The sequence below is a fragment of the Camarhynchus parvulus genome, chromosome 1 (assembly GCF_901933205.1).
Source record: "Camarhynchus parvulus chromosome 1, STF_HiC, whole genome shotgun sequence".
Classification (NCBI taxonomy): Eukaryota; Metazoa; Chordata; class Aves; order Passeriformes; family Thraupidae; genus Camarhynchus; species Camarhynchus parvulus.
Window position 1 is genome coordinate 70247340 of NC_044571.1, and position 15359 is coordinate 70262698.

Here is a 15359-nt window from a genome sequence, read left to right on the forward strand (position 1 = left end):
TTGGAGGCTGAGTCAGTGACTTGGAGGAGGAGAGGTGTAAAACCCCTCAGGAAATCAGTAATCATCTCAATTTGCAGCTTCTGTAGCTAATGTACTGTGTGCAACAAGATGTGCTCTCTGGAGTTGTGGGCTGTACTTGCTGTTCAAGTGTCAAAGAGGATGCTTGTTACAGAGCTGCTGTTTGGGAGAAACAACTACGATCAACTAACACTTCGTGCTGAAGATTTCACTTTGTCTTAGATTTCATCTTCTTAAACCAAGTCCATAAATATTTGTGGTGTTTAAAATGCATGTGTAGCATTTCTGGTAGTTCATTTAGCCTTAGTAAGCATATGGGGATGTTAAACATTAACTGGGTGCTACATAACTGTGGATATAATTAACTTCATTTGGTCAAGACAGTAAAAGGATACTCTATGTATGTTATGTAGCTGATAAATGCACTTTTATGGAGACATTCCCTTGATTTGCCAAAAAATGGGTCGCTAATCTGAAACCACACCTACACTGTAGGCACAGAAGTGAACACAGGCTGCATTAGCTTGCTTGACATGTCCCAGCTAAATGGCACTAGAACAAGCTTGAGCATCTCTGCCACATTCTGGTCATGTCTGAAGTGTATGTAGACAAACTGCTAGTTTAAACTACAGAGTCAGAGACGCTGTTCACATTTTGTCTTTTTAACTTCCCCTGGTCTTTTAAGCATATTTGAAAACAGAGGTGCTTCTTCAATATTTCTATTGCTATGTAACTGAAAAGTACTTGAACATAAGTTGAAATTCTAAGACAAGTGTATGTCTGCAAAGGCTGTTAGCAGATATGTGCATGACTTTGCTGTGAAGAAATAATTGCATGAGAAGACTGCCAAAACTATATGGTCCTGTGTACTGGAGGTGCCCCTGGGGCTGGTAATGAGGGTCTGTGCACTTATCAATCCAAACCCTCCACAGCTGGTCCCAAGTCCATCTGCAGTTTCCATTTTATGGCTTGATGTCCCTTTGACTCCTTGCTCTGTGCTTGAGTATTTTATTATGTGAGTACTGGGGCACAGGGAGGACAGTGTGTGCATGTATGAGAGAAAAGTTAAAAATTGGTGTAGATGATTCTCAGAGCTGATTCATAATTAAAAACCCAACAGCTTTTGTGCTCCATAGGCGGTTGGTGTGTTGGGGTTTTGTGTTGGTAATTTAACTGGGCCTCTACAGTGCCAAGTGGTGTTTTCACTGCCAGGTAGTGGAGTGCTTAATAGATCTATCCAATGGTATTAAGTAAATTTTATGGTTTTGTCAGCTTTTTCCTGTATTTGGCTTTTAGGAACAAGACAGCTGCTAGACTTCTCAGGTGGTTTAGTTCACATATGAAGTTTGAGCTTAGCAAGTTTCTTTTTCCCATTTTAAGAGTGATTTACTAATAAAACACCTATTTAGGTATTTACTAAACAAAACCAAGGCCATAAAGTATAATGGTGAACAAGATAACTCTGCCTTTTTTTTTTCAATCAGCAGTGATCCAGATGGATGTATTAAATGGCTATTTAAGTTGTTCTCACAGGATGTAAACTCTGAAAAAAAAGCCAAGTAAATATCCTCTGTCTCCTCTATTCCCAAAGCTCCCTATTCTCCTTCTATTTTAATAGTAAAGCTTTTAGCTATCGGTTACTTTTTTTTGAGTGATATGTGGCTGACTTGAGATGTGGAAAAGTTTTGTCTAAAGCTTTATTTAAGGAAACACCAAATAATTTGGAACTTTAACTAAAACTGATGGGGGAAGGAATTAGGGTTGTTTGTACAGATGGGGTTAGAATGGAAATATTTAATCTATATGTAGGTATTTCCAAAATACCTCATATGACTTGGTAACCTGATCTACCTTTTCCATGACAAAAGGGCATTTTGGGTGTCTTATCCAATTTAGAAACCTAGTCCTGAGTATTTTTCCGGTCTTGCCCAATTTAGACTAGATCAACTCTGAATTCCATGAATTTTTATTTACTTGAAACTGATACAAAATGAGAGAAGAATCAAGTTAAAGTAACTGCCAATAAATCTGATAAGGATATTCAGATATAATGGAGATAGTCTTTTGTTTTGGAGTTGGAATTGAGTAACATCTTTGCTGAGGTCAGAGTTGCATACACAAGACATATGTGAGATCAGGAAGCGCCCTTGTGCTTTCTGATCTGACCTGCATAGTCCGAGATTGGAAAGATGGCCTGGAAAACGGGGCGGTCAGCTGGAGGAGGGAAGAGAATCATTAAGGTTGGGAAAGTCCTTCATGATAATTCTAACTGACAAGTCCACCACTAAATTTCGCTGCTGCATCTACATGACTTTTAAATACCTCTTGGGATTGTGACTCCACCACTTCCCTGGGCAGCCTGTTTCAATACTAGTCGATCCTTTCCCTTAATTTTTTCTTCCTATCCAATCTAAACCTCCCTTGGCACAACTTGAAGCCATTTCCTCTTGTTCTTACCATCTTTTACCTGGGGCAAGACATCTCCCCTTCAGTACTATCTCCTTTGTGTGGTTGTAGAGGGTCATTAGGTATGTACCCCTGCCTTTTTCTCCAGACTGAACAATCAGAGCTCCTCCAGCTGCTCCTCATAAGAGTTTGCTCCAGACCCTTCCCCAGCTCCATTGCCCTTCCCTGGACATGCCCCAGCACCTCGCTTGTGTTTTCCTGAATTGAGGGACCCAAAACTGAACTCAAGGTGTGGCCACCTCAGTACCGAATGCAGGGGCAAGGTCGCTGCCCTGCTCCTGCTGGCCACACCCTGGCTGATCCAGGCCAGGATGCCATTGGCCTGCTTGGCCACCTGGGCACACTCTGGCTCATGTTCAGCTGCTGTTGACCAGCACCCCCAGGTCCTTCTCTGCCAGTAGTGCTGCCTGGAGTTGTTGTGACCTCATTGCAGGATCCAGCACTTGACCTTGCTGAACCTCATACAACTACCCTTGGTCCATCAATCCAACCTGTCCAGATCCCTCTGCAGGGCCTTCCTGTCCTCCAGCTGATCAATATTCTCACCCAATTTGGTGTCATCTGCAAACTGACTTAGGGTGTACTCAATCCCCTCATTGAGCTCATTGATAAAGATGTTAAACAGAAATAAAGTAAGCCTGCAGTATCTTTTGTAGACCATCCAAAGTGTCTCTGAACATATTTGTGGTCTTTCTCTTTCTGGATGGTGATGACAGGAGGCAGGGAAGCCTGCACTGTTAATCTGTAAACTGTCATAGTTGAAGAGGAAACTCACACTGATATTCCCAATATAACATCACCAGTGTAAAGCCTGTTAGGAAGGGCTGGATAAGGAAAGCACAGCTTTGAAACCTTTCATATAGATTTAGTCTCTTTTGCATCAACTATCAGCAATTAGGTAAATGTGAAACTATTTTTAAAGCTACTTTTTTCTTCTGAAATAGTTTGGCACAGGTTCTGAAGCTTAGTTGTTGAATAAAGGAACTTTCCAGCAACTGCCTTTGATTACTTCTAAATGTAGTTTACAGCTGTCCTTTTGGGAAAGGCACATAGCTCAGCATGTGAGAAACTGACACCTTTTTCTCTCCTTTTCAGAGTATCTCCTCTACAGAAGTCCGAAATAGTAGACATGGTCAAGAAACACGTCAATGCCATAACACTTGCCATTGGGGATGGTGCCAATGACGTAGGAATGATCCAGACAGCTCACGTTGGAGTGGGGATCAGTGGCAATGAGGGCATGCAGGCAACCAATTGCTCGGATTATGCCATTGCACAGGTCAGATGCAAGAATGAACAACTGCCATATCGTCTTTGGGAAATGCACTGTGCAGCCATGTAGTGCTCGATTGGCTTCTTCTAAGCTAGAAGCATCTCTGATTGTTTCTTTTTCCAGGCAGCTGTCTAGAACATATTTTGGATATATTTTGGGTATTTGTTACGATTTTGTATTCTTCAGGGCAAAGCCCCATCTCTCTTGAAAGTTTTAGTTTCCTCCTGATAACTGCACAATATCTTGGTTCTTCAGTAGTCAGGGGGAAGCAATTACTGTGATGCTTGTGTTGATATGCTTTTAAGTAACTGACCTGTCTTGGTGCAAACTCTTCTCTTACTATGAGTAGGTACTATAACCAGGTGTGTGAGAATTTGGCTGTTTGGCAGTTCTTAATTTGAGGCGTCTACTCTGTCTTTATTTCGCCTTGTTCCCTGTGTTGCATGCAAGAAGTGATCACAGTTCTAGAGACTTGGCCAGCATTTTCATTTTACTTGTGTTATTTTGAACATTATTTGGGTGAGTGCTCCTAAAGTAGTTCATCAAATTCAGAACTGATTACTGCAGCTAAAAAGAGGAGTTAAAAGCCTTTTTTGTTTGTTTTGCTGAAGAAACCACAATTTAGAATCAAGATTTTGAAAGAAAAATAAGAAAGGAAGAAGATGCTTCAGTTGCTGAATATCCTCTGAATACTGTTTACACCTGAGATGCTCTGTGTGTTTGAAGACTACGCAGGGAAAAAACAGATCGAGCTGACAGGAAGAGGACACAATCCCTTGTCTCCTTAGTGACCAGAGCATCAGCTAATGTTCCCTTCTGGCAGGATGTAGTCAGATTTGTTCTACCAAGTGACGTGAAATATTACCATCTTTTGATAGCTCCCAGTAGGAGGTGAGGTTTTGAAAAGGCAGGGATAATGCTGCTGTATGCACAGATAACTGTTTATTGTGGCAATCCTGCTGAGACGCACAGTGTCACTCTTGTATTGCTGCTCTGTTGTGACCTCTGATGAAGAACACTGAAGAACCTGAAGTTTCAGGTTTGAATAACCGAGACCTTTCACAAAATCTATCTTGAGAATTTTAGGCAGTTTTACCAAGTTTTTCTGTCATGAGCAGTAGCATATTCCAAATACATACCAGTGTAGGAACTGCCATAGCCATTGTCTCTGGTATCTCGTAATGAGTTTTGCATTTTTAATTTCAGTGGATTATATATAGCTTCTGCTGTATAACTTAATGGAATACTCTTTACCTGGACTTCCTCAGATAATTTATTACTTCTGCTTTGGTAACTAAGCATAAGCAGCAAGAGTTCTGTCCACAGAAGGCCCTACATATGTTATTTCTTTTGTGTTGCAGTAGTGTTAAATCTGGAGAAGTAATTCCATGTTCATGTGTTGCTTTTGCACTAAAAAACCCCTGTATTTCAGTTTTGTGTTAGAACATGGAAGGTGCTCTTCATTTAAATTCCAGTCACCAAGTTACTGACAATAATGATGAATCTTTTTCATTCAATATGGAATAAAAGCTGGTAACACCAGCATAGAACTGCAGCATTTAACAATTAGTGAAACACCATGGAACTGGTTTTTTTGTGATTGTGTAGAAGAATTTGTACTGATTAAATCAGAAAACATATTAAAAGATCCCTGTAGTAGAGGGTACTAATACCGTGTGGTAGTATGTGCTTAAAAAAAAAAAGTAAATTAGTGTTCAAAAGAAAAACTTGATCTCTGTGGAGTGTATTTCTTTCAGCAAAGACATATAACTCCCACTAAAACATTACTGTATGTGCATGCCTTGAAGGCAGAGTATGTTCTTATTGAGTAATTTAAGACGACCACTGTAGCGTAGCATCTCATGTTCAAATGCTATTTCAAATGCAGTGCTGCCAGAAGTAGGCACTTAGAGAAGAGAGAGTCTGTATATAGGCTCATTTGGGATTCCAGGGAGAATCAAAGCATAAACCAAACAAAAATAAAAAGCCAACTTGTGTCTGACTCCACTTGAAATAGCTTCCACAGGTGCAAGGAGCATGTGTTTGAATCATCCTTTTCCCTTGAAATGATATTGCACCAGTGACCTCTGTTTAGAGAATTCCCAAATCAAATGACCTAACTAGTTAGAGAGACAGTAGTAGACTTTAATAACTTTTTTTTCTCAGTAAATAGCTTTATCATCTTAATCCAGAGAACATCTGGTGTCTAGGGACTGTTTCCTTTTCTTAATTAAGGAAGCTTTTTTCTTCAACAAATGTTCTTGTTTCAGTTTTCTTCTTTGGAAAAATTAGCTTATGTTGTGGATGCCTTTTCACTGTCTTAAAACTCCCAACATGCCATCACCTCATCCTTTAGTCAGGATAGATTCTAGAAGATAATTTCTGTATGAAAGAAGTTATGCTAGGGTTGATACAGAGATGACTGTAAAAACTCACACACTGTTTCGCAGGTAGGCTGGCCAGGTGGTCATAATGTTTCCTGCTGATTTAAAATGCTGTAAACACAGGAGCAGCCAAACAAGGACAGTGTCTTGGTAGAGCCCCTGTCTGTACTGCTCTGTGCTAATAGCTGTGCATTTGCACAATATCAGCATCAAAGCAGACTTAATTCTTTGCCATGTCATAATGGGACTCTTCACTGGTGTGAGCAGGCTCTGTGTGTTCTTTAGGCTCTGAGTGTCTTCCTTGCTGTGCTCTGTAGTGCACTCATTTTCATGAGAGCACAGACAAGAGCAGCTAATGGTTGGATTTTTTTGTTGCCTTGAGCTTTCAAGAAGACTACATCCAGGATGGTCACTTGTTAGATTCAGCAGAGAGAGGTTCTCAGGCTGTTTCTGACTATTCTCCACAGGAGCTTTGGGATGGTTTGTAAGGATATTGTGGCAAGTTTCCCATCACCTTGGTGGTGTTTTGTTAGTGATTTTGATGAGGAAAGTTGTAGCTCTCTTGCAAATTAACTTGAGGCATTTAGGGGTCTAACAGGTCAGCTACTCCCTTGGGAGTGTCTCAGTTATAGCTCTAGCTCAAGTTAAGCAGAGAACAGTGAAGCCTGGTTCACTTTTGTTTTCTCTCCTTCTCTGCTGGCATATGCTAACAAATCTGAGTTGCTGATGCATGGGAGACAGACTGTCCTTACAGGATTTGTGGTTCAGTGATTTCATTGCTGGAAAGCATGGGAGCAGAGCTGCCTCACAACAGCCCTCACTCATTACTGTTGAACAATTTCAGATAAGTTTTGGCTAAAATAAATGATCTAGAATCTAAATTTAGAAAGTTAGGGTTTTCCTATCAAGTCACTTTGTGGAAAAGGAAGCAAAGCAAATAATTACCTTAGTGTCCAAGATCCCTTCAGATACATACATGCTAAACAGTAAACACAGTCATCCCTTGGAGCTGTGGGCAAAAGAGGAATGCTACAGGTCATAAAAAGGTTCACTAACAAAGCCAAGACAAGAAAATTATGCATTTCCCAGTCTGGATTACAACACTGGCTCCATAAAAGTCCATTTTCAAAAGTTCTGAATTTGAGCTCTGTCTGGGGTTCAAACTACCATTAAAAGGTATACAATTATACAAGATTAATTTACTTGCCCTTTTTGGCAAATGCACTTTGCTTTATACAATATTTTATATAACACACAATCACATGCATTTTGTGGGCAGAAAATGTTAATGTAAGTATCTATTCTCTATAAATGCGTCCATTTTTCCACTTTTGTTCCCCTCTTGTGTATTTTATTTCAGCTCAAAACAGTTTTGTTTATTAGGTTGTTCATTTTACACAGGGAAAAGAGATTCTGAACCTTGTAAGCCCTCAAACATTGATTTTACCATCAGTATGGTAATAACAATTGAAGACTTTTTGCCCTTTAAAACCACTTTTTAGAACCTTCAGAAGTTTTGCTATAAAAAGATTTTAGCTTTAAGTATTTTAAGAATTGTTTTTTGCATATATCGTCTGTTTGCTTGTTTAAATATTGCACTTCAGCAGTGCTGATTTGAGGTTTTTTTTTCCTTGAGGACATGTGTTTACTTTCAACCATTTTTTTTAGCAATTCTTCATATATGTAAATAGTTGTTTTCTGTCTTTCAGTTTTCCTACTTGGAGAAGCTATTGTTGGTCCATGGTGCTTGGAGTTACAATCGAGTTACCAAATGCATACTGTACTGCTTCTACAAAAATGTGGTTTTGTATATTATTGAGGTAAGAGAGACTAAATGGATGGGTCTTACTGGTCCTTATTCCTTAAATCATCTCTTGTAACTAAAAAAAACTCATCCAAATGGATTGAGCAAGGACTGCCATTTTTCCCCATGTTTAGCAATTTAAAATTCAGTTTTCCTCCTCAAATCAGTTCACTTGAGTCTTTTAATGTTTGTAAAGGAAGACCAAATGTTTTCAGTACTGTGAAACTTTGGATATGAGATGTCAGAGACAAAGTTCATTCCTTCTCTGCAAACACTCTTATTGAAAGCATCTTTGTATTCATGGAAATATTTCAATTAGTGCTTATATTAATAAAAACTGGAATTTGGGAGCTAAATTTAAATCAAAAGTTCATGTAATAGCATTTAATAGGTAAATAAAAAACTACTCAAAACTATAGCTGTAGTTTCCAAGTTACAAAGACCATAGATTAACTGGAACTGAAATTAGTTTGCTTTGTTTTTAGGAAAGAGATGACATAATTTTGCAAATGATGTTCACTTACAAAATGAATCAGGTTATTTGATTTAATAATTAAAACATTAATGTATTTTGAAAATAATTTGCTGGGAGATGTCAAGTACTGAAACTGGTTTTTAAAGAGAGCTGAATACTGTTACTGCCATTCCATTTCAGCATGCTTAAGATAGGAGTGTAGTTCTCACACTGCAGAATGTAGTCTTGAATTTAAGATGTATCAGGAAGGGAATTTTATAAGATGCTGTTGCCTAGCTAGAAATACTCCAGGAACTTGAAGTCAGTGGTTTGATCAGCTGAGTATCAAGTGATCACTTGGTACAGCAATTTCCACAACGTTCATCAGTTTTATTAATACATGTGCATATGGATTAGATTTTCTATTTCTTTGTACAGCTGAGCAGCCATGAATGAGGTTAACAGAAAATACAACATTTATAATTAGGCAGGTAGTTATACCAATTAGAGGAGATAGTGGGTGAGTAATATTTTGCTATTCAGTAAGTAATAGAATGATCAGAGTGATCAGTATTCCGGACTCCATCAGGGTTTGATCATCGTCTGTGTATGATGTTATAGAACAGATATTGTCCACTAACCTGTCCACTTTTCCTGTGCTATTTCTGAATTAGCTGTTATCTGTTAAAATTTCAACACTCATTAGTCTACTGCAAGGGAGTTATCCTACACATCATGTTTTTAGTAAAGGTTTTACATGCTGTTGGAGATAATAACAATATTTGTGCAAAGAAAATATAAATAGTTTTAAAAAGAACTCTTCAGGTGTATTTCTTACTGAGCATGGCTGGCTGTTACTGGGGTTTTGCTTGAACTTTTCAGAAAATGCTTAATGTTTTTCTGCTAGGATTCTTTTCTGTATTTGAAAATTAGTTTTGGAAGTCCTGCTTCTAGCTTATTACAGCACAATGTGTCTTTGTTTTTCTTGCCATAGTCTGACCAATTAAGTTCTGCATCAAATGTTGTATGGCAAAGCTATACTTTTCCATATAAGCAGCTGTGCAAGGAGTTGAATAACAGTGAAGTTCTGTGGGACCCCCATTCTGAGGTAGCTCAATTATTTTACCCTAGCATAGAATTTTATTCACCAGATATCTCTACATGATACATAAAATCCAAGTCTGCTCTGAGACTCTGAGGTCAGGGGTTCTCTCTATTGTCTTAGGCCATGTTCAGTTCTTTTTGCATGCTCTCTTGAGACAGATGACCTTTTGTGTCTCCTCATGTTCATGACTGAGAAGCAGTCAGTTCCACCAACACCTGAGCACTGTAAAATGTCTTACAAGATGCAGCTCTGCACCTCAGTTTCCGCTCTGTGCTTGTGCTGCAAAGAAGTTGGGAGCAAGTTTAAAGCTTTAAGGGAGATGAAGTGACAGAAATAATCCTGTTCTCCTGCAGCAATGGGAAGAGCTCCTTTTGGTTTTCCCTGTTGATTTTCCTTTACTAGCAGCCTTAAGGAATCTCCCTTCCAAAACTGTGTGAAATAGCCAAATTGCCTGGAAACCCAAGAGACACCAAGAGTTTTGGTATCCTAGGGATACAGGGTAGAGAGAAGAGATCTTTAATTCCCTCCTTAGCTTTACACAAAGAAAGGGAGGTTGTTTTGTGTATGTGCTGTGAGGCTTGTCAGTGTTGATCAGTTTGTGGTATGAAATGATGCTCATGAAAGAAATGCTCCACGAGGGAATAAATCCTTCAACTTGAGAGAATGGTAGTTAAATGCCTGGCACTTCTGCAGTGCTGCTTATGTCTACGGTGTGTTCCTGGTTGTTTCCCAGTGCTCTGGACAAGTTTAATATTTACCCATACTTTCTGCTTGGATATGTGGTGTATGGGGAATATCCTTTTAGCATTGTAATGAAACAGAGATTTGAGCTACTTTCTAAGTATCTTCAGAAGGATTGTACTAAGTAAATATTTATACAGTTGAATGAAAAAGCACCCCATGAATATGACTGCCAGTTCTACCTTTGTTACTGTATCTGTTTTACTTCAGTGGTGTTTTTAACACCTGAGGAATAGATATAGTAAGCCTTATATAAATGGCTTTTGCAGCAGAGAGACACTGGGGCTATCATAACTTTTATTCCCTGATACTTTGCCACAGGGAAGGAAGAGGTGGTGGTCCAGCTTGGCATGCAGAACATCTGGACAGATCTTGCAGAGGCATGCAAGTTAAGGCATTAAGATTTAACTTAGTTAAACAGTGGTATATGTTTGAGAAATGCATATTGCCATCTGTTTTCCTAGCATCCCAATGTTGGTATGGCTAAAACTCCTCATACATTAGAAGTTCATCTTGATACCAGTTATGTACACTTAAACCTGGAGGATCCAAAGTGTTGCATCCCTGAAACATTAAATTTACCAGCTTTTTTCAGGTTCTAGGTTAAAATATGCAATTTGGGGTTTTGTGAAAAGTATACTTAGATAATCGTCATCATGGGCTTTACTCCTAGGAGATGTTGTGGGGTTAAGGCTGGTGCTTACCTTTCTGCAATGGCTGATTCTTTGTGGAGAGATGGAAGCCCAGGAACTGTTTTCAGCTGCTTTGATGAATAAAATGTGTGTCCATATTGAGATAGTTCCATGCAGCTAGAGGGGTGGTATTGCAGATAGCAGACCTTGTGGTGTAGTGGTTGCAGGGGCAATGGAGCTGAGTGTATTTTCCTTCTCTCTTGAAAATGCCCTCCTAGTATTTTTCAAGAGGTGAATTTTAAGTCATCAAAAGTTTAGCAAAATCTGAAAAGATCTTGTCTTGGCTTAACTACTGGAAACTCTATGTTCCTCTTCTTTCTCTTGCCTGGTGTCTCATTTACCATTTCTTCACCACTGTCCTCCTGCCATTCTCTTGATTTCTCCCCTTAATTTTTGAAAATACAAAGCTAAGTGAAGCATGACTAAAAAGCACAAAGAGAAGCAGATCCTGGAAATGCAAGTCCTTTTGGTATGATTCTTAGCCCAATTCCTGAACCCTTCTATATCACTGTTGCCAAGGTGCTTCAGGGTATGAAGTTGAGGTTCTCTTACTTATGGACTCACCTATCAAAAGGGGTGCAGAATCTAGCCTTTCCATCCACAGAGCTGGTTGGCAGATTAATTGCTGCTTCTTCCCCAGTCTTGACTGTCCATGCTGGGTCTGTCCTAAGAGGAGCAGAGGAATTTGCTTGGAAAACTACCAAGATGGCCATAGGGATGAAATGCAAACGCAAAGCCCTCTCTTTGGTGTCCATTCCTGTATTTCCCAGGTCTGCATGCACTAGCAGTGTGCACTAAATCTGTTTCTAAGGAAAGCTAACCATTCAGCATCATCCTGAGGTGGAAGACCAGTGACAAGGTTTCAACTGTTAAAGATTTGACAAACGAGTGGCTGGGCATGCTCACAAAATACCATTTTGTTCAATTACTTATGTAGCTGGCTTTAAACTGAGTAGTGTAACAAAAGATGTGTTTCACATCTGTTAAGCAGATATGTTTAACTGGAGATGATATAAAGTTGTCCTATTGACATCAGAGCTTTGAAATATAGCTGATTGCAGATGTAAAAGAATACAGGAATGGTGCTTTCGTGTCATGCTTGGAGAAGTCGAAACACAGCAAGATCAAAGGTGGTATTCAGAAATATCAGGTAAGAGTTCAAGGCCTTTGGGAATGGTTCTGTGGAAACAGTAGCATGGAAGATAGCTTTCAGGCCAACTCAGTGTGCAGGAAAAATGTGCTCAGTACTTCACTGGAGCACGTGGGTTTTTTGAAACATACTTAATATGAAGCACTTTTGTATTGTATATTGCAGAATGAGTCAGGGGTGGGAATAGATGGCCCCAGTGTCAAGGTCTGCCAGTGTAGGGCCATGACAGAGAAACGAATGGCAAGTGGGAAGGGGAGAGCATAATGCACATACATACCTTGGTTGCTGCATAATTTTAATTTCTACTTTAAGAATCCAGAGATAAATTTTAAGCCTAGATTAGAAAGCTGTTTCTTTGTAGCTGCTGAAAGTCTAATATCTGAGCAGTGTTAAACAAACAAGATAAACATACTGAACAACAAACCACTAAGGTTATAATTTTTATTCTAGAGCTGAATTTCCAAGTTTCAAAAGCTCTGAGCAAACACAATACCTAGATAAACGTGCTTTTAAACAAGAGGTGATTTTGTGAGTCAGCAAGGTCTGGCAATGAGAGCTCTTAAGTGCACCCTTAGTGGTCACCACTTCAGATGAGCTGATAGCTCAGGCTGCCAGAGCACACATGAAGTGTTGCTGCATGAGACCTTGCATTTGTTTTTCCTGTTTTCTTGCTTTTCCATCAAACACAACAGGTATTTTAAAAAATATGGAAAGCAGGCATGGGAATTTCAACTCTTTTCTCCAAATGGTAGGCAGAAATGAGTGTATGTTATGGTACTAAAAATATACAGCTATAATGCTTCTGTGTGCTTATCCCTGATTTATGTGATCTGACTTTTACCTGCATCTCTGTCCTTTCTGTTTCCAATTGACTTTGCCACTCTTAAGTTACAGCCAGGCAATAGAAAACCTTAAGCGTGGGGATTTTTGCAGTAAGTTGAGGACTGAAGTGCTATAACTGTTGTCATATAAAGAAACTTTCTTAAAAAATAAGAGCAGTCTTTTTCTGTAGTGTTAAATTAAGGATAAGAATATCTGGTTGCAAAACTTTCTAACAAGGATAACAAGAATAAAAGTAGCTAGCTGTCTTGTCTTCTTATTCAAATTATTCAGTTGCCTGTTCAAATACTTCAAATGCCAGTAGGCATTTAATAATCATTACTTCTGTGCATATACTCAGTTGGTGTGGTAAGCTTAGCACAATGCTCTTATCATGATGAAGCAAAGGTGAAATGTGTGTGTGTGACTTTGATTTTGTATCATTTGGGAATCTAGATTTGGATTCTCACAAATGCATGCATGTTCTGAATATGTAACTTACTCTTTGTAGATGGGTGCTTTCAGGTAGACAAAAAGGTGGGGTTCACTGTCCTTAAGACTGGAATCAGGTTTAAATTCGGTGCCCGAGAGAAATGTCTGTAGTGTCCATGTAGATAACCTTTGTGGAAGCTCTTAGCTCATGGAGAGCAGTATGGGACTGGCAGGTATGTCACAGGACCTGTGACAAACCTGTCTAAAGCAGCAGTACTGAGAGGTCTGTCTTAAGGTAACTGAATCCTATCCAGAAGGAAAATCTTTTTTGTTCTGTTATTATTTGTTTTTGAAACATGTAAAAGAAAAGAATTGCATACCTCTCAGCTCAGGTAATGTTAATCAGTTTAAAAAGTGCAGGATATGTATGGAGGGTATAGTACAGAATGTGGAAGACATGAAAAACAAAGGAATGAACACAGTGTGAGGAACAAAGCATTTTATTTTGTTAATTTGTGGAAAAGCAGGTCTTTAAAATGTGCTTATTTTTCTCTTGCACTGTCCATCATCCTTGTACACAGGTTTAACATGGAAAAGACCTAAGGCAACACAGAACACTATCCCCTTCCTGCCCACCAAAAAAGCTGATTGCAGGCTCCAATTCAAGAAAGCATTCTTTAGTAGCAATAGTTACAGGAAACAGATTCTACAAGGAGCCTGCCAAAATTTTTACAATATTGTAAAATGCAGTTTTCCAACCTATCCAAAATTTTCCAGATATCACTTTGCTTTTTGTTCCTAAAAATATGTTGGAATTCTCTACAGTACCTGGTTTATGTGCTGCTACTGACAATTTGTTCTCTGTTTCCACCCATCTCTTGTCTGAAGAAATTCAGCATTGTGTATAGGCTGATCTCATCAACTTTAATCCATGACTGACTTCTTGTTTTTTGGCTTCCTAATTGAGCATGTTAATCCCAGAAGTTTCCAAGGAATCAGTCATGAAGATACACCTGTGCTAATTTTCCTTTCTTATTGTAGTGCTATGCACTGCACAGTGAATCATGAGAGAGCAGTCCATCTTCCCAGAAAACCAAATTGGCCCAGCTATGTAACTGCTGGGTTTGATTTTTTCCCAAGAATGATGGAAGCTATCAGCATTGCTCTGAATTTATGGGCACTGCCTTGATTACACCCTGCAGACAACAGAACCTGTAATTTTTTAACATTCCAGATATTATAAATTATAAATCAGGTTCCTTTGTGTGGTCTCAAAATCTCTAGATGAAATGCCCATCAGGTTCAGTACACACTGCAATAGAAGTGATCTACTCTGATATTTTATTGGACACAGAATATGTTGAGTGCCTGGATCAATTTGTTGTGTCCATTTACAGAAGAGAAATATGAATGGCACAGTGGTTGTTTCTCCCCCCACCCTTGGTCAAATGCATGCTTAATTTGGTGCAAAAAATCTTAAATTCATAATCTGCTGGGTTTATACTAAAGCAATGATAATGTTGTTCTCTAAGTTTGAGGCCATTCGATGTGAAACATTTAGTCATCTCCAGAAGAGTGTGTTCTTCAAAGCCAGAATCCTTTAATCAGTAAACGTTTTTGCACTTTACCTAACCAATAAAAATACAAGTTCATGTTTAGAATACAGATAGCCTAATATGAAGAAGCTTTTACTAGGGAAGATAAACCTGTATTATGAAAGTTAGGAAAATCCAAGCCTAGGTTTTTTTCATCACAAAACTAGCTTTGAAATTCAAGAGTTCATTGTTGATCATTTCAGCCCAGCTTTCTTTCCAAAACCTGAAAGTTCTCACATAAAATATAACTCCTCTTATGGCCTTGAGCATGGAATTGAAAAACATTGACTGCTCTGACTCAGTATTGGACAACCCGTTGTTTTAATAAAAAAATATTTTTTAATAAAAAATAACTTTCATCTAGGCTAATTCAGTGCACATGACATTACTTGCTGATACAGAGAAGGCTAAATTTCAAATTTGTGT

At 38.8% G+C, this 15359-nt stretch overlaps 1 protein-coding gene across 4 annotated transcripts in view; it reads left to right on the forward strand.

The window, feature by feature from the left end:
• Positions 1-15359, forward strand: part of ATP8A2 (ATPase phospholipid transporting 8A2) — a 280843-nt gene that overhangs the window by 128046 nt on the left and 137438 nt on the right. For all 4 annotated transcript variants that reach the window (XM_030944045.1, XM_030944071.1, XM_030944054.1 and 1 more), the window contains 2 exons: positions 3580-3763; positions 7851-7961. In XM_030944045.1, coding sequence (XP_030799905.1) covers positions 3580-3763; positions 7851-7961 — 295 coding nt within the window. The remainder of the gene's footprint in view (positions 1-3579; positions 3764-7850; positions 7962-15359) is intronic.